Source organism: Bacillus rossius, chromosome 8, assembly GCF_032445375.1.
Source record: "Bacillus rossius redtenbacheri isolate Brsri chromosome 8, Brsri_v3, whole genome shotgun sequence".
Lineage (NCBI taxonomy): Eukaryota > Metazoa > Arthropoda > Insecta > Phasmatodea > Bacillidae > Bacillus > Bacillus rossius.
This window is the reverse complement of record NC_086336.1, coordinates 52,651,143-52,670,272: the sequence shown is the minus strand read 5'-3', so window position 1 is coordinate 52,670,272 and position 19,130 is coordinate 52,651,143. Positions and strand designations below refer to the sequence as shown.

Genomic DNA, 19,130 nt, shown 5'->3' with positions numbered 1-19,130 from the left:
TTTCTTTAGGTAACTCCTTTTCAAAGGAATCTTTTGTAAAAGTATTGAAAATAGTTTTCTGTGTAAATGTTGAATGGAAGTGTTGAAACTGTTGCAAACCAGTGACCTTTTTCACAACGATCCGTTGAAACTGCTTAACTGATGTAATCAACTAAGCAGCTTCAACATAGTCAAATGTCGCTTTTTTTGCAGTTGTTTTACGTTTTCATATTTAGAGCATGCTATAGTCATTTTATATGGGGGAGAATTCACCGATGAACTTGATCTTATACTATAGAATATTTAAAAATAGTTAATTAAAATAATACTTCACTAGTGTTCCCATATGAGGTGAAATTTTAAATAAGCAAATAAACATTTAAGTTTATTACAAAACATAATTTTGCTGTCTGTGTGAAAAGTAATATTGCAATATTTCCTTGGCTAAACGCTCATTTAACGTTTGAACTGTTTACCATCATGAAATTTTAAAAATCGTGACCACTTTCTCTCACGGACTATCAGGTTGAACTGCTTTTTATTATAATATGCATTAGTTATTTTGGGGATAAGGCTTTAAATTATGATAGCATTTTATGGCCGTTCTTTACGTAGCCCTCATAAAAAATAAAATTTAAATATTGACGAAAGCATCAAAAGAAAGTGATTTATATTGTACTGTTTATTCATTCCATATCTTCATTGTGACACAGATAAATGAGAAAATTGCTTGCTCAAACCACGAGAATTCTTTTAGTACATACTTAAAATAAAGAGCACCACTTTCGATTCACCATAGAACTTATTTTCTGGTCATCATAATTTTTGTCTGTTGTACATTAATTATATTTTTAAATTTTACTGTTCTCCGCTTTAATCGTACTGAATCATTACCATTAACACCTGTATTTGGTTTATGAGCTCATCCAAGTGCCTATGACGTCCTAGCGACGTAGACAGGTTAGAAGAAACTAATAAAGCATTTTTTTTTCAGACCTGAAATCCAGAGGGCAAAAATGATAACAAAATTTTTTCTTCGTTGTGCCATTTTCTACAGTATTATTTTTACACTCCAGGTAAGTTTAATAAGCAATCATATAATACCACAATTTACTTAACTATGTATGTATCTCACTGTATGATGTTTATTAAGAAAAAAAATTAGAGATGAATTACGCAAATTCATAATTTCAATATAATATTCCTTTAAATATTTAAGAAAAAAGTAGCGTTAAGCTGCTCTAAGTAAGATTAAACTAGCTGAAACTATGTGATTAAATAACTTCAATGCAGGTAAGTGTAATTGAAACACGACTACAACCTTGTGCTCTGTTAAATATTAGGTGCTTGTAGCTTTTAATAAACGTCAGTCACCATAATACATATATATAAATAATCAGGAGCGTTGGAGGGGGTATAGGAGATGGTCACTTTGTTAAACTCTGACCAAGGCTTAGTGGATTAGTTAAAGAAACGCAGCTTTCAGTTTTTAAATGGAGTAACTATCTAGAATTCATTCAAACGTTGATGCATTTTGAATACTAGAAAATAATTTTCCTTTGAATATATATTTAATTATTATGTTCACAATTGATGTGGATACAGATTGAAAAAAAATATCAGCGTTAATGTTTCATCACAATTGGCCGTTTGGTGTGTTGTTTTAAATAAAACTGCTGCCAAGACTAATTTTCCTTGTTTGCGAAATCTAACCAATGTAATATACGGTGACAATTTACTACAAGCTCATGCCGTATCACTGAGCGGGTCAATAAACTGACTGGTTGAGTGATCTGACCACTACAGCACCGTAGCCACTACAAAAAATAAGTTTGACCAACACCGAAACTAATTTTCTCTTGTCAACTACAGTAAAAATCTAGGATCTGTTGAATTTATCTGGAACATAAAAAAATGCGTTAAACTAACATACTTAGTTATTAGCTACACTGTTAAAAAAATAACATTTAATTTACGAAGAACGGTGGTTACAAATTATCCAGGGATCTTCGTAATTTTACGACTTTCTTCGTAAATTTACGGATACTGAGTTCACTTGCTTTGAACATATATCCAAAAGAATATTCTTAGTATATTGACAAAACTTTAAAAAAAATCTGGTGAGAGTATTCTTATTTTGTCTGTGTGTGTTTTTACCTTTGTTTACAACGAAACATAAAACTCAGAAGTCGAAATGCGGCATAGTTTCTATGAAGATTCAGTTATTTGAAAATACGAAGAACTCTTTATTTGAGTCAAATTCTTCGTTGAAAAGTCCGTAAATTTACTGTAATTTCTAACAGTGTATTAGTTAGGCACTATTTAAACAACTGAAAGAGATGGTAAACGAAATTTCTATGTGAAAATTGTGGGAAAAGCTCTTCGCCCCCCCTCCTTTATCGGATTAAGGTGTTATGATATGTAATTTACAAATGCACTTCAGTTTATTTTGGTATGTCGGAACACTCGAAGAATGGCATCGCTGTTGCAAGAATACTTACGACTCAGTTAACCACAAAATTGTTTTCGTGTCACAGCACTTAATTAATTATCCCCTCAAAAAAAATATTACGAGAATAAATGATCTGTCTTATAATGAGCTACTGGTAACGAATATATATTTACTCTCGCCGAGTGTTGCAGACCTTTGAAGGTGTCTTAACCTCGGGCGCTCAGAGCCGGCTCCAGGAAGACTGTTCTGGAGGGGATACGGGGTTTGACCTGAAAGTAGTGAATTGATACTGGCAAAACTATTTATTTTAGACAAAAAGACTTACTTACAAAAAGACCGTTGGAAGTCACACAGCGCTGTCATGGCTCGAACGCCCCGTGTAACGCCTTATCTGGGATATTGCGAAGGTACCTCGTCGCGGCGTCTTGATCGACTGGAACGGTCGGAAAATGGCGTCCTTTCATGACCCTCTTCAGCGGGAAGCCTAAGATGTAGGTACATCAAGTTCTGTCCCTGCCCGAACACGCCCGAATATTCACCTTCGGCCAACCTCGGGTTTATTTATATATATTTATATTTCTCTGTTTATTTTAATGTAGCTATACTAACCTAACTAACCGTCCACAGTGTTTTAAAGTGTTTTAATGTAGCTAACCTAACCGACCACTTTTAATATTTGAATTAATTTTTCCAGCGCAAAAAATAAAACAAATCCCGAGGTTGGCCGAAGGTGAATATTCGGGCATGTTCGAGCAGGGACGGAACTTGATGTACATCTTAGGCTTCTCCTCTTCGGCCGGGGGAAACAGAAGAAAGTCGCACGGAGCCGGGTCTGGGCTGGGCTTGGCCAGAAACTCCCTGGTCGCCAAGGCTGTGTAGCTGGACGCGCTGTCATGGTGGAGGATCCAGGTGTCCGCAATCTCAGGACGGACACGATGGACCCGTCGGCAAAGTCGTTCGAGTACTTCCACGTGAAAATGTGCATTCGCCGTTTGTCCAGGAGGAACGAACTCAAGAGAGGATGACTCCTTTCGAATCATAGAACACAATGCGCATTGTTTTGGTTTTTTTTTTGCTCATGCGGGCCTTATTCGGATTGTGTGACCCTTTTTTTTTTTGTTGCCATTCGTAACTTTGCCGTGTGGTCTCTGGATCGAACCCAAACATCCAGACTCGCCTCCTGTGATCACCTTCCGCAGAAAATGTTGGCTGTGCTGCCACACAATCCAACAATTCTTGCGAAATTGTCAAACCGTTTCACAACAATGTTTCACGAAAACGTTGCATTGTAGTTCGGCCTTGAAATTTTACTCCCGTCGCGCCCAAGAAATGTGTTTCGCTTCAATGAAATAAATTAAATTTTGGGCACAAACACACACTCTCACATACTGCCACGACTTTGGCGCCAGTTTCCGAGATAGCGCGTGCATTGGGCGCTCCCCTGTTTCCGAGCCATGTTACGTGCGGCCAGACCCTCTTGAACTTGGTGACCGCCGCTTCAACAGATTATTCAACAGCTCCTGTCTATCGCAGAAGTTTATCGCGATAAAGGAGGTTTTGGGCATTCCTGTAGGGGCCCTAGTTGAAATGGGGATGGCGCCAGTACAGCGGTAAACTATATAAATCTGCCAAAGCCACTAAACATGTGTAATGTCATGGGTGTAAAAAGACAGGCACGTAAGTCTGTGTAGTTATCATCACTTGCGCGCTTATGTGGATATCTGTTGAATAATATTTGAGGAAGGAAAAAAAAAATGCAAGGGAGGTAACGAGTTAAAATTTCAGAAATAGTCCCTAAAAAATAGTAATGACAATAAAAAAACACGTGAGCGATTTTTTTTAGTACTCGCCAGAGACGTGTAACATCTAGCCTCGGTAACGAGCTAATTCATTTGTTATAATGTTGCAAACACACTTATAATACAAAACTCGGACACGAGATTTAACGTAGAATTCTTCAAAAAAAAAAAAAAAAAAAACATGCCGAACGTGATATATGTACGCAATTTATGTTTTCAAATACATTTATAGACGCGTAGTTTCCGCACCCACCGCTAGAATTCGCTGCCGGAGCAGGTACGTTGACAATCGATTCATTGATTTGCATTGCGAGTTTTTAAACTACATAATGAAAAAACAGCTACGATAAAAGCGAAAAAGACTTGGAAAAAAATTTATTAGTACACGGCTTTTACCAGATTTTTGACAAGGAATTTTTTTTTATTATTAAATTACTGCCCGTCTTGTTAAAAATTCACCAAACAGTTAATACTGCAAAGTTTCCCTTTGGCATTTTGGTCTTCGGCACCCGCCATCCGCCACAACGCCAGTTAGCCGATCTAACTGGCGGGGAGCTTCACTCCCGCGCCGAATTAGGTGCACGTAACTTCTCTAGCACTACACAACCTATACCAGCGCACACACAGGCCACGTGTGCCAAACCTATCCCACAAGACACGCACCCCAGCCCGTCGATTCAAATGATTCTTCACCAGCGTGGGGTGCACCTGAATTACTACGCACTTGGCGAGTTATAGAGACTTCGGTTGCTGGTCTCGCCCACGCTTGCTGCCCCGGATGGCAATATGATGAATCGGCGGCGGCGGCATCCGCCACAGGCGGCGGCGCCGCAGTCAGTCACGGCATCCTCCCACAAGACGGCGCGTGAGACGAAGGCACGCGGTGCAGTCTGTGCAGGGCAGCGAAGAGGACGGGCACTGCGTGTGGTACGGGCAGTGCAACTACGACAGCTCCCGCCAGAAGTACCAGAACTGCTTCTACAACGGCACGGCCCGCCCGCTCGCCGACGAATCCGGCCTGAAGCTGCTGAGGAAGCGATGTCCCCATCTGGCGGCAGGTACGTCCTCACATCCTAAAGGGCGCCACACACGATCAGTCCACACTGGCAGTTTAGACTTTACAGTCGGAACTGAACAGCCAGAACTGCCGTGTGTGTGCAAGGACGTTGGACTGAACAGTTTTGAACTGATGGACTGACGGACTGATAACTTTCCATCAAATCGGACTGTGTGCTCAAAAGCCCACAGTCAGACTTGCCGTGTGGGGGTATAGACATTCCGTCAGTCCAAACTGTCAGTCCATTCAATCAACAGCTGAGCTTCGTAGCAGGCGTCTTTGTTTAAATAATCTTTGTTTGTTTTAGTTCTAGGTTTGTGTCATAGAAAAGGGAGAGATATAGTTTGTGTTTATTGTGAAATAGATTTATTCCTCTGAAATGGCTTCCTGGTCGAAAGATTTTCTTGCTAATTTTATAGAGTTATGGCATGAACATGAATGTTTGTGGAACATCAAAAGTAAAGATTACCACAACAACATTAAAAAGAATACCTAACCACAAGACTGATCGTGTGTGGGGAAAGCTTCAGTTTTGTCCAAACTGTCAGTTCGGACTGTTCAGTCCGAACTGAGCGCATGGACTGATCGTGTGTGCAGAGAGCCTCAGTTCATTCCAAACTGTAAGTTCCGACTGAACAGTCCGAACTGATGATTTGGACTGACGTGTGTGGGGGCCTTAAGGGTGCAATTGTTTTAACTGTCCCCACCCCTCTACACTTTCTATTGCAGCCCCTGTTCGAGCGTGCCAAGCAGACACGTCACTGACGCACGGCCTTTGACGTCAGCAGACCTCCCCCCCCCCCTCACCGATACCAAAGAACCATCAACACCCCAAATAGCTGCGTCGTTTAGACCTGTCGCCACACGTCCCCAGCCTCCTGTTTTTTCTCCAGTTACAAGTTTACTTCTCGCCGTGTCCGATGCTGGGATCGCGCGACAGCGCGATAGGCCGCCATGAGTTTTGGAGCGAATTTTTTTTTTTAATCTAACCAATTATACGTTCGACACGACCGTGACGGTCAGAGTAACGTAAAATGGCGGACGCCATTTGAACTGAACACATTTCTCTTGAAACGTGTATTTAATAAAAAAAATATATCCCTGTTAAAAATGTTCACCTTTAATTTACGAGGAACGCTGGTGAACGAGTCAGTTTCATTCATTTTTTAAAATTCGAATTCCTGTTATAATCACATTATTTTACATAGCAATAAAAATCTTCTAAAAAAATGACTAATACGAAACATGAATTGATTAAGTTGCAAATAATAATAATAATAATAATAATAATAATAATAATAATAATAAGCGCATGTAACTGAGGGCAGGTGATACTTTGGCAATTGAAACCTCGACCATCAAGTGCTGTCTTTATATCTCTTTGGCGTCAGAAACATTTCAATACAATGTTTCACGAAAACGTTTCATCGCACCCATAGAAGTTCCACTTAAAAAAAAAAAAAAATAAATAAAAGAGCTCGTGAAACTCAGTACACGTGATAGAAGTGAAACTTCTTCGGTAATTCATACCACGATCCCCATCAAGTGCTGTCTTTATATCTCTTTGGCGTCAGAAACGTTTCAAAACGGGAAGCATACAACTCACGTAGTTTCGGTTCCCTACCACGTTCGTGCAACTTCGGATATTTCTCTCAAAAATTGAAAATTAAAAAAAAAAATCGAAGGGTTAGGTTAGGTCAGGTCAGTCACAACATGCTTGTTTTCATTGGAAACTTCTGATTTAGCGGCTGAAGTGGCGTTAACACCAAAAACGCAAAACTTCGGAAATCTTCGGAAATTCTTGCAGGGAACCGAAACTATATACGCGAGTTGTAGGCTTCCTCTTTCGAAACGATGGTTCACGAAGTGAAGACGTGTCGCGCCCAAGGAGGACGGAAAGCAGCGGCGACTGGTGTCGGGCGCAGGCGATGCGCCGCGCACGTGCTGCAGCCCGCAGCAGCTGCGGACCCTGGACACGAGCGTGGGGCAGGCGCAGACGCTGATGAAGCGCTGCAACACGTGCTACCGCAACCTGCTGCGCCACCTCTGCGACCTGTCCTGCAGCCCGCGCCAGAGCCGCTTCATGGAGCCCGCCGCGGTGCTGCCCGCGGGTGCCCCCGTCGACAGTGACCAGTTCGCCAGCCAGCTGACCCGTGAGTACCTCCCTCCCCAGGGACGTCGTTCCGCACAGGCTTCGAATATATATACTGTATAGAAGTCGCCAGCCCAGGTTAAAATTTCTAATACGGTTTTGAGGTAGTTGGTTAATTCACCGCCGCAATCGCCACCATCTCTAGGGCCATCGACTTGCGGTGGTCCCTAGCGGACAAGTGTCGAACTCTTCAAACACCCCTTCCCCCTCCCGTTGAATGACCTTGAGCTGCAGTGAATGATGAGTGCGGGGTGCGGGGAATGACAGCGGGCGACATTGCTGCGCTCTAACGTGTAAATAACAACTAAGACGATACAGGGCGTTACGGCAGCGCACTGCAGCGGTGAAGTTCCCAAGCTGCTCATCATACGCTTCTGAAAAACGTAGAGTAAATCCTATCCACTCGCGACATCTATACAGTATATATATTCAAAGGCACAGGGCCGGTGCAAGGTCAATTGGCGCCCTAGGCGAAAAACCTTAATGCTCCCCCCCCCCCCTTCCCCCCAACGGACACCCCAAAAAAATTTTTTTTTCCTTGCCTCAAAATACATCACCTAAGCCTAAGATCTTGTCAACAATCAAATGTAAGCAGGCTTGTGTTTTTTTTTTACTTTTTTACTTATTACAAATCATAAACAGGTCACCGTGGACTTTAAATAATTACTTGTATCAATATAAACATTCCAAACCGTTACAAAAATTCCATTTTCAACTAGTTTCAATAATGGTTAAACATATGATATGATTTGTTATGTGTCGTGCTGCGCCGCCCCCAGCTACTTGGCGCCCTAGGCGGTTGCCTGGTTCGCCTGTGTGGACGCACCGGCCCTGGTTCCGCACGGCCTGCCCGCGGCCATCTCGGGGCACATGTGCTCTTTGTGAGGCAAAAATATTTTGAGGTTTTTCGAATTCCCAATTTTTTTTTAATTTTTCAGGACAAAAACGGGAAATTTTCCCTCAAAACAGGAATTTTTCGCGCGAAATTGGGATTTTTTTTTTAGGAATTTTGAGTCACTTTTGAGGAATGTTTGAGTCCAAAATGGCCGCCGTGACGTCCGAGAGGTCGGTCATTGACCCCATCCACAATCCACAATCCACACCCAGAACCCAGTTTCCGGACCGGCTATCCTACACTACTACCTTTGAACGACCTTGAGCTGCAGTGAATGATGGTTGGGGGGTGCGGGGAATGACAGCGGGCGACAGTGCTGCGCTCTAACGTGTACACAACAACTAAGACGATACAGGGCGTTACGGCAGCGCACTGCAGCGGTGAAGTTCCCAAGCTGCTCTTCATACGCATCTGATAAAAAGTAGAGTAAATCCTATCCACTCTGCGACTTCTATACAGTATATATATTCAAAGCTACTACTAATCCTGGCCATCTAAGTTGGCCATCACTGACGTGTAGAATAAACTTCAAGAACGAAAAAGTCTTGCCTAGACAGCGTAAGTAATACCGTGGAAGGGATTTAGTCAGAAATAAAGTTACAGCATGGACAAACAAAGCGGACTGACATCGACGACGCAGTTGCCACAATGATTGTAAATACCTGCAGAGAAACACAGCGGCGCGCAGACCAACCCAGCGATGAGACGACAACACAACGACGACAGCACTGACGAGCACAGCAGGCTCTCTATGTCATCACATTTGTGACGTTTCGCGAACTGACATCTGCACCCAGGGCCGCAACTAGAGTCTCTGGCAGGCTCTCTATGTCATCACATTTGTGACGTTTCGCGAACTGACATCTGCACCCAGGGCCGCAACTAGAGTCTCTGGCAGGCTCTCTATGTCATCACATTTGTGACGTTTCGCGAACTGACATCTGCACCCAGGGCCGCAACTAGAGTCTCTGGCAGGCTCTCTATGTCATCACATTTGTGACGTTTCGCGAACTGACATCTGCACCCAGGGCCGCAACTAGAGTCTCTGGCAGGCTCTCTATGTCATCACATTTGTGACGTTTCGCGAACTGACATCTGCACCCAGGGCCGCAACTAGAGTCTCTGGCAGGCTCTCTATGTCATCACATTTGTGACGTTTCGCGAACTGACATCTGCACCCAGGGCCGCAACTAGAGTCTCTGGCACCCGGGGCATGAATGGATTCATGCTTCCACCCCCCCCCCCTCTTATTTGCACATACCACACCAATAAAGTGGGGGGTCCGGGGACCCTCCCACGGAAAAATGGTGCTACGTATTTAAGCATTTTCCATACCTACATGTAACAGTTACTGTGCTACTGTACCTTCCATGCATGAACCTACTATGTCCATAAAGTTAGTCCGTATAATCAACTAGACTTGTTCATTAAATATGTTGAGACGTTATATTGTAAATCAGATTAGACATTCCTGGCATGCAAGTTAAAAAACGTTTTACCAGTTACCAGTTGTAGTAGGAATTACAATGCAAGCGATTTCGGCGCCCCCACAGCTTTGCGCCCGGGGCGTATGCCCCGCTTGCTCCCCCCTAGTTGCGGCCCTGTCTGCACCCGTCATCAGGCACAAACGGACTTAGGTTATGAAGGTAATCAAATTCATCATACATAGCTCCATTAAAAAATTAAGATTGAATTGTTATAAATCTGGTCGCAACACAAAACTGTGACTGATCTTTTAAATTCCGGCGTAATATGCTTTGTTTCATTTGGGCACATCTATCATCACAATCGATATGAAAACTTATTTTTCTCTTGTTTTTTTTTTTTGTATGGCATGAGAAATAAATATAATGTCTGTCACACAGTCTGTTCCATTCACAGAAATAAGCAGAGAAATAAGATCATGAAATAAGGTTCTCTTGGCATTAAAATTGTGAACGAGTCAACTATGAATGTATATTTCTTGGGTTTAGTTTCACACGAAGCAATTATTACGAATATTATTTACAGGTTACATTTTTTTTTTCAGATAAAAGATTACTTAAAATATTGCAATTTCAAAGTGCGTATATTAAATATTTGTATATACATACGTGCAGGGGCACAACAACTAAATTTCCAAAGGGGGGCAATATACCTTTTAATAAAGTATCATCGATCCCCCCTATTGATGTGGGGGTTTCGGGAAAATTTGTATTTCAAGGTGGAAAATGGTGCTATTTAAGCAGTTTTACTATCTAAAAATTGATTACACAGCACTTTCTTTGCCCCCGTTTGCCCCCACTTCAAGATTTCAGAAGGGGGGGGGGGCAAAATACCCTTGGCCCCCACCCCCTTGTTGTTGCGCCACTGCATACGTGTTGGAGGGAACCTATTCACGTTAATTTAGCGTCACCGTATTTCCTTTGTTGCAGTGCTAGTATTTGCTTGTTGATGATGTTATTCCAGAGTACATAGGCGAAGTGAACGTGTACCTGAGCAGCGAGTATGCGCACGGAACCTACAACTCGTGCAGTGAAGTCTCGCTGGTTTCGTCGGGGGGGAAGGTGGTCGACGTCATGTGCATCAACAACGGGATCACCGGCTGCTCGGCTGAAAGGTGCGTGGAAGAGCATGACGCATTTTTTTTTTGACGTGACAACGTCTAATAAATTGATGAACGCCGGCTGCACGCACGAAAAAGAGTCCCGTAACGCACATTGTCCCGTCACGCTGTGTCCCGTTACGCTCATTGTACGCTTGCGCCGCATCTATCTCTCTTCCACCACTCGATTGGAACAACCATCGATTTGACTTTTTCGAGGCACATTAAACTTGAAACACTCCCATTCGTTTCCTACTTTTCCTATCATCGTCATATCCTTAACAGAATAACACAGATTGGAAGAAGTTAAATAGCAAACATGTATACAAGTTATAGTTAAAATAATCTCTTCGTTAAAGTAATAAACATATTTGAATTAATGAGCGCAAATGAAAGTAAATTTATCAATTAAACTAGCTGCCCGACCCGGCTTCGCACGGCTATACTAATGGAAAAAAATTAAGCCACATCACCCATTTACAGTAATGGTAAATAATAAAAAAATCAGTGAAAATTTATTACAATGCTGTATAATGTACCGGAGAGAAAATGAATAGCACCGATGGTTTCCCGACTCGTGCACGCAACGTACAACTGATGTACCCGTACTTCGCTACGGCAGTCTACAGGCAGATCACGCTTGCGCCGCTCATTATACTTGCCCCTCCTTGTGGGTACGCCACTGCCGCGCGATGCCCGTTGCCATGGAGACGCAGAAGGCATGAACAATGCAAAATCCTGTTGCCTTGTTTTAACCACCCATGGGATCTAATTTTCGGAAAATGTCATCCTGCGTAACATAAGGAACATTACTGTGAAGTTTCAAGTCTGTAAAATATAAATACTTGAAAAAAAAAAGGGTAATTTTTGATATTTAGATACCAGCTAAATTTCAACGGTGATGAGGACTGCACTAACAATGAAATAGTCGTTGTCATAGAGACGAATGAAGCATCAACAAAGCAACAGCCGTTGCCATGGTGATTTCCTACCAAAAAATGGAAATTTTGATATATTACCCCCCCCCCCCTCCCCCCTCCGAATCACCCCTTGGGATCGGATTTCCGCAGAATCCGTTCTTAGTGAGCGTCTACATCACAAAATGAATAATTATGCTAAATTTCAAGTCAATTGGGTTTATAGTTTTAGAGATCTCGTGATGAGTGAGTCAGTGAGTGGTATTTCGCTTTTATAAATCGCAATAAATTAAAATTGCGACTATAATTTGAGATTTAAACTATCCTATCTCTCAAGTTGGATCGAACTGCACATGGTGTGCGAATTTTATTATAATCGGTTAAGTGGTTTAGGAGTCCATTGAGGACAAACATTGTGACACGAGATTTATATATATTAAGATTGTAAATTTCATTTCACTCCTTCTTTGTATCCATACAAAATAGTGATAATTCAATAAAAATTATTCAATTTTATTCATAAAAGTATGCAATCATTTCATCAATGTTTTGTTATGACGTTGTCACGTTAAACTATCGTCCGTAAACCGACTTTACAGACAACCAATTTTGTTTTTATAAATATCCAAGCATACACGTACCTCCCCACCTAATACAAATAAATTTTACCATCAGTAATTTAAACATTTTTGGATAAGCATTGTACTGCCTATTTTTTACAAATCCAAACCATCGTATGAGTGTATTTATATTTTATAAATATTTTCACGTGACGTGAAAACATTTTAATATTCAGTTTTAAAACCACTTTTTTACTTAATGTCAACGAACCTAACTTGACTTCACAGAAAAAATAATAATCACGACATAAATATTCATTATTTTCTCTGTAGTCGCTCTCTCAACTGTTTATTAACAAGCCCATTTCTCAGAAATTCTTACATGGGGCGTCTACGATATTATTTGTAGGATTTTTGTTGGCACACTGACTTGTAAACGTTTAAGAAACGCTGAACCCTCTCAGCAACCTTTCCCTTGCTCAACCATATATCTAGTGTTAATTAAGTTATTACAGAAAACTCGGTTGTAATGATGCAGTGAACATTTATGTACGTGGAAATAGTACATGCTGATATATATCAGAATTCCATCTGCCATCTATCGGACTGACGTGACACCAAAACCAAGTTTTTACACAAAAAACTCGGAACTGTTGGGTATTAGTCTCTAATGTATTTGGTAGTATCACTCAGCTTTATCGCATAATCGATCCAGAGGCTCAAACTTAGCTGGACGTGCCCAAACTGAAGTGCTGTCTCGATTTGCTGCAGGTTGCTCAGCTGTAGCGAACGTCGTCGCAGAATGCGTTCATGTCTGCAGATGTGTTCGGCAGGTTTTTCGGCTACATGGGCAGTTTGAAGGACGATATCTTGGCGCCCTTCCAGATGAACTACATCCTGGGGGACACCGCCCCAAGCGGGGTCACCCCTTACAACGAGAAGGCTGTGCCCTGCAACTCGGCCTATGACGTGAGCATTCCCGCACCGCCGGATTTCCTTATGCCCCTGCAGCACTCGGTGCTCGTTTAGCCAGAGACTTGAAAATAAGTAATTATTGAAAACGTGCTCATGAGATAATTTATTTGTAAAAGTAGCTATACATGTTTGTGTGTGTTTTTTTTTTTTTTTTTAAGTCGCCAAGTGAGTTTGATCATGCGTAACCGTGCGGGAAGCCTAAGATGTCCATCAAGTTCTGTCCCTGCCCGATTACACCCGAACAATTCACCTTCGGCCAACCTCGGGTTTATTTATATATATATTTATATTTCTCTGTTTATTTTAATGTAGCTATACTAACCTAACTAACCATCCATAAGTGTTTTAAAGTGTTTAAATGTAGCTAACCTAACCGACCACTTTTAATATTTGAATTCATTTTTCCTGCGCAATAATAAAACAAATCCCGAAGTTGGCCGAAGGTGAATTGTTCGGGTGTAATCGGGAATGGCAGAACTTGATGTGCATCTTGGGTCTCCCGACGTGCATTTACGTATATAGGATGTAAACAACTTTTTTTTGTATTAAAAAAACTTTCGTCCTATCAATGGGTTTGCATAGTTAGATTATTAGTCTCAACGTGCATTTTGCGCTGTAACAGCTCACATTGCATCCCTCTAAATAACAAACTGTCTTTCCCGAGATATCGCATATTTTTGTTTCATGAAGTCAGGGGGTAGAATATATCCCCCTTTCTCCCCTTTGCCTCCCACCCCTTTTTTTTTCTTCCCCAACTTCTTTATTCCGCCACTGGTAAAGTGTGACTTGCTCGCATTCGTGAAGTGGTGATATCGCGATTAGTTTTTAAAGATTATTAAATATCAATTTTTATCTCAACCCAATGGATATTTCAACGTGCTTGTCAGAACACTAATCTCGAAAATATATATTTTTTTGCATTGAAACTACGTCGCTTACCACAACCAGGCGATGAGGATTGGAACACCCGGAGGGGTCCTGTCGTTAACTTAGAAACACACAACTTAGTTCTAAGTTGCGTGTTCCTAAGTTACTACGTTTCTCAGTTACGCGTTCAACGTTAATGATCGTTCTAAACTTATGACAGTTGTAAGTTAAGGAATTCCCAGTTATGACTTCTAAGTGTGTTTCTAAGTCACGTGTGGTTCCCGAACCCGGATGGTTTTATGAGGATGGGGAAACGTGACGGAGATGCAGAGGACTGGTGGTGTTTCCTTTAGTATGCGCCGGCTTACACCCCCCCCCCCCCCAACTCCCGGCCACATGCTTCCATCCACCTTTGAATATATATACTGTATAGAAGTCGCCAGCCCAGGTTAAAATTTCTAATACGGTTTTGAGGTAGTTGGTTAATTCACCGCCGCAATCGCCACCATCTCTAGGGCATCGACTTGTGGTGGTCCCTAGCGGACAAGTGTCGAACTCTTCAAACACCCCTTCCCTCTCCTGTTGAACGACCTTGAGCTGCAGTGAATGATAGGTGAGGGGTGCGGGGAATGACAGCGGGCGACAGTGCTGCGCTCTAACGTGTAAATAACAACTAAGACGATACAGGGCGTTACGGCAGCGCCCTGCAGCGGTGAAGTTCCCAAGCTGCTCATCATACGCTCCTGAAAAACGTAGAGTAAATCCTATCCACTCGCGACTTCTATACAGTATATATATTCAAAGCCTCCACGGACAAGGCTTGCCGTCGACGCCCCAGCCTCGTCTGACCTCATCGTCCGTCTGTAATGACGTTGAGTCCGGATTCTCTCATTCGACCCTCAAAAGCTGCCGTGCTCCCCGACACAGCCGGCAACACACCGGGCTACAGCATGGGGCTCTGGGTTGGAATCCCGGGTATGACCATTTCCCCCTCCCTCCTTCTCTATATTTTTTTCAAACCAGGCCAAACCAAAACCTCTCCCGTCAACACTTCATATCGCCACCACGTATTAATTATACTACACTATTATTCCAAATACATTTCTGATTTAACTTAAATGATAAAATAAAATAAAAATATTATTTCCAGCCATTTAACTATTAATGCATCGCAATTTGGATAGTTCGCGAAAAATTACCAGTTCTTAAATATTTGGCGATAAACATGGTTTATTAAAATATTCTAAATTAGATTTAGTTACATATACATAAAGTACATGATCAGTGTGTGTGTGTTTTTTGTCTGTAGATTTTTGAAGCGCAGCACAGACACGTAAGATGTTAATTTTATAAATCTGTAATTACATACTAGATGTTATATTAAATATCACAAAAAAACCTTATTGAAGGCTATGTATCTGTTGACTCGCACACCAGCCTACAACGGGACAGGCGCAGGGCTGCAACTAGAGTCTCTGGCACCCGGGGCATGAATGGATTCATGCGACCCCCCCCCCCCCCCCTCTTATTTTGCACAGACCAAACCAATAAAGCGGGGGGTCCGGGGGCCCCTTCCACGGAAAAACGGTGCTATTTAAGCATTTTCCATACCTACATGTAACAGTTTCTGTGCTACTGTAACTTCCATGCGTGAACCACACTATGTCCATAAAGTAGTCCGTATAAATCACTAGACTTGTTCGTTAAATATGTTGAGACGTTATATTGTAAATCCAGATTAGACATTCCTGGCATGCAAGTAAAAAAAAAAAACGTTTTACCAGTTACCAGTTGTAGTAGGAATTACAATGCAAGCGATTACGGCGCCCCCACAGCTTTGCTTCCCGGGGCGTATGCCCCGCTTGCCCCCCCCCCCCTCCCCTACACAGAGAAAAAAAGGTTTGTTTGAATCAAACAAATATTTGTTTATATATGGCGAAACAAATAATTACTTTGAGGAACAAAATATTTTTGTTAGTTTAACCAAACTCGATAAGTAACAAAAATAATTTGTTACACCTAACCAAATATACATTTGAGTTGACAAAATCATTTTGTCGGGTCAACAGAATCTTTACTTCTACAAAATATTTGTTTGAACTAACAAAATATATTTACTTGATGTAGGCTTTTGGAATTACGCCATTGCTTAGCACATGTATGTCTGCAGAAGAAAACTAAAAAAAAACACAAATGACAAAAAACACAAATTAAGCAAAAATTGCTGTTGTCAGGATTTAACGCCACACAATATTCCACAACAGGAATATGGTCAACAAACAAGGAAAAAACAAAGAAAAATGGACTAACAGAACGAAAAAACCCCCACAAATGATGACAGCACAAAAATTCCGAACCCAAAAAAAAAAATTCAACACAACAGTTGAAACGAGACAAAAAAAAACAGCAAAACGAAAAGACGAAACAAACACAATAGTTTTCCAAAAAATCAAAAAACAACAAGAGAAACGAAAAAAAAACCCACAAATTATGACAGCACAAAAAATATCGAACCCAAAAAATTCAGCACAACAGTCAAAACGAGACAAAAACACGACCAAACGAAAAGACGAAACAAACAACAGTTTCTCTCGGTGTAGTTGCAGCCCCGGACAGGCGTCGCGCTCAGGCTGGCGTTGTTGCAGAACTCCAGCCGGCCGTGCAACTGCATGGACTGCTCCGCCAGCTGCCAGACGGGCGGCGGCGGGCCCGCCTCCTTCGCCGCCGCCGACAGCCGGTTCCTGGTGCTGGGGGCCGACGGCGTGCTGGTGGTCGCGTGCCTCGCCCTCGCGCTGCTGTCCTCGCTGTTCGTGCTCGCCGAGTGCCTGCTGCGGAGGAGGGCGCGCCGAGGCGAGTCTCCCCGCTCCCCCCCCCCTTCCCCGTCTCGCTTCAGCGCCCCGCCTACCCGGGCACACACGCGGTGCGCAGAGCTTCAGGAAAAACAACGCGATTTCTAAACTACTCAAGATATCCGAGCGGGGGTCTGCTTACGAAAAGCATTTAAATAGTTCGCCGAGGACCGAAAAGTACTTTTGATTTCGGATTAAAGTTTTAAACTGTATTTTTAGAAGAGTTAAAATGGTTAAAAACCCATGTTTTCAGAGTAATTTTTAGGCACGAAACAACCCACACAGACCCTTGAAAGCACTTGAGGGGCTTGCATTACACCTTTATCTTCATTTCTCCGCAACATAATGTTACGGTCACCGCTCAAATTTCACAGTTATCCTGTGACGACGAGAAGACTGCGCGCCAGTTCAGAGCCTTGCGCTTAGAGGCGACACAGCGCTAGAAGCACCAGCCAGCGTCGCGCTTAATATCCAGCCTCACTAACACACACACACACACCCCCCTGACGAGGCGAACCCCTTCAGGACCGCGATCATGTCTTTACATGTGTGTAACATCCAATGGCGGCTCCAGGAAGACCTCTCGGGCAGGGCTCTCACACACAGGAGGATGCTGTTAATAATCATGACTATTGCCCTTGGAATATTCACAAATATATGGTCTCAAATACTGAAATTTAGTATTTTCGTACAAAATTTTGATTGAAAGAAGAGTTTAGCACATTAACGAAAGTATTTAAGTTAACATTAATATTCCCTACGAAGAAATAAGAAGTAAAATTTGGGCTCGGAAGGGGCTGTAGCCCCCTGCGCCCTTCCTCTGGAGCCGCGCTTGGTAACATCCTAGTTCTCGGCATACAGCATTTGAAAGGAGTGATTTGTTAATGGAACGGTGCTGCCATCTGTGACTAATGGCGCGAACCAAATATCACAAGCCAAGTAAGTATTAACTTTTTAGTGTATTTTAACAATATGAGCAGTGTTTTAATAAAATTCCTTGTCGGAAATCAGTTCCAAAGCCGGGGTGCCAGTATTTTTTTAAAAAAGTATTTTTCGCTTTTTACCAGAGCCGTTTCATTTTAAGTTTGAAATTCCGGTCTGCTAATCAAATTGAGTCAATAGTCGACGTAGCTGCTCCGGCAGCGAATTCTAGCTGTGGGCACGGAAACTACACGTGATTCGCGTAAAAAAAAAGTAGGCTAGTTAAAAACACAACTTGCCAAAATTAATCACGCTGAATTCTGCGTTAAATTTTGTGTTCGAATTTCATAATAAAAGTGTATTTTCAACATGAGAACGCATGATTTATTTTTCAAATTTCCTGAAGAAACACTTAATTCCGCATAATTCAATTCGTCCATCATATTCTTGAAAGCTGAGTTCTTTTCGTTCCTTTTTAATGTATCCACTAAACGAAGTGTCCCATAAGCAATCAAACCTCCTATACACAAAAAAAAAAAACTATAACGTAATCTTCTGACCACTTTCTCACCATCATCGCAAAATGAAACAATATCTGCATCCTAATGTATCCCTTAACTAAGGGATGCACTATAACAAAAGTGAATCGTAATGGACGCTGCCATCTTTGCGTTGTTTCCGAATCAACACAAGGGATGCAGATGCATCCCTACATGCCTCCACTAAAATAGAGATTTCCAGGGACGCGACACTCGCTTCCACTGATGCGTGCCTACATCCACTAGAAAATTTACGGAATTTTCAACAATGAATCAACATAAAATAAACGAAGACTTCTTCGTTATTTCAAATAACTGACTTGATGTAAGTTTTTGGACAAACGCCATTGCTAAGAACTTTTTCTGTTGAAGAAAAACTAATAAATAAAAAAAATAAAAAAATACAAATACACAAGAAAGACAAAAAACACACAAAATTAAGCAAACAATTGCTGTTGTCAACAAGAATATAAACACCACAAAATATTCCGAAACAGAATATTCTTGTTTATATTTCTGTTGAAGAAAAACTAATAAATAAAATAAATAAAAAAATAAAAATACACAAGAAAGACAAAAAAACA

The 19,130-nt window shown here is 41.8% G+C and overlaps 1 protein-coding gene across 1 annotated transcript in view; it reads left to right on the top strand.

Annotated features, from left to right (window-relative positions):
• Positions 1 to 976: 976 nt before the first annotated feature.
• Positions 977 to 19,130, top strand: part of LOC134534940 (NPC intracellular cholesterol transporter 1 homolog 1b-like) — a 91,193-nt gene continuing 73,039 nt past the window's right edge. Inside the window, exons 1-6 of the mRNA XM_063373677.1 lie at positions 977 to 1,055; positions 5,120 to 5,288; positions 7,213 to 7,440; positions 10,783 to 10,933; positions 13,229 to 13,364; positions 16,883 to 17,087. Coding sequence (XP_063229747.1) covers positions 996 to 1,055; positions 5,120 to 5,288; positions 7,213 to 7,440; positions 10,783 to 10,933; positions 13,229 to 13,364; positions 16,883 to 17,087 — 949 coding nt within the window. The 5' untranslated portion in view covers positions 977 to 995. The remainder of the gene's footprint in view (positions 1,056 to 5,119; positions 5,289 to 7,212; positions 7,441 to 10,782; positions 10,934 to 13,228; positions 13,365 to 16,882; positions 17,088 to 19,130) is intronic.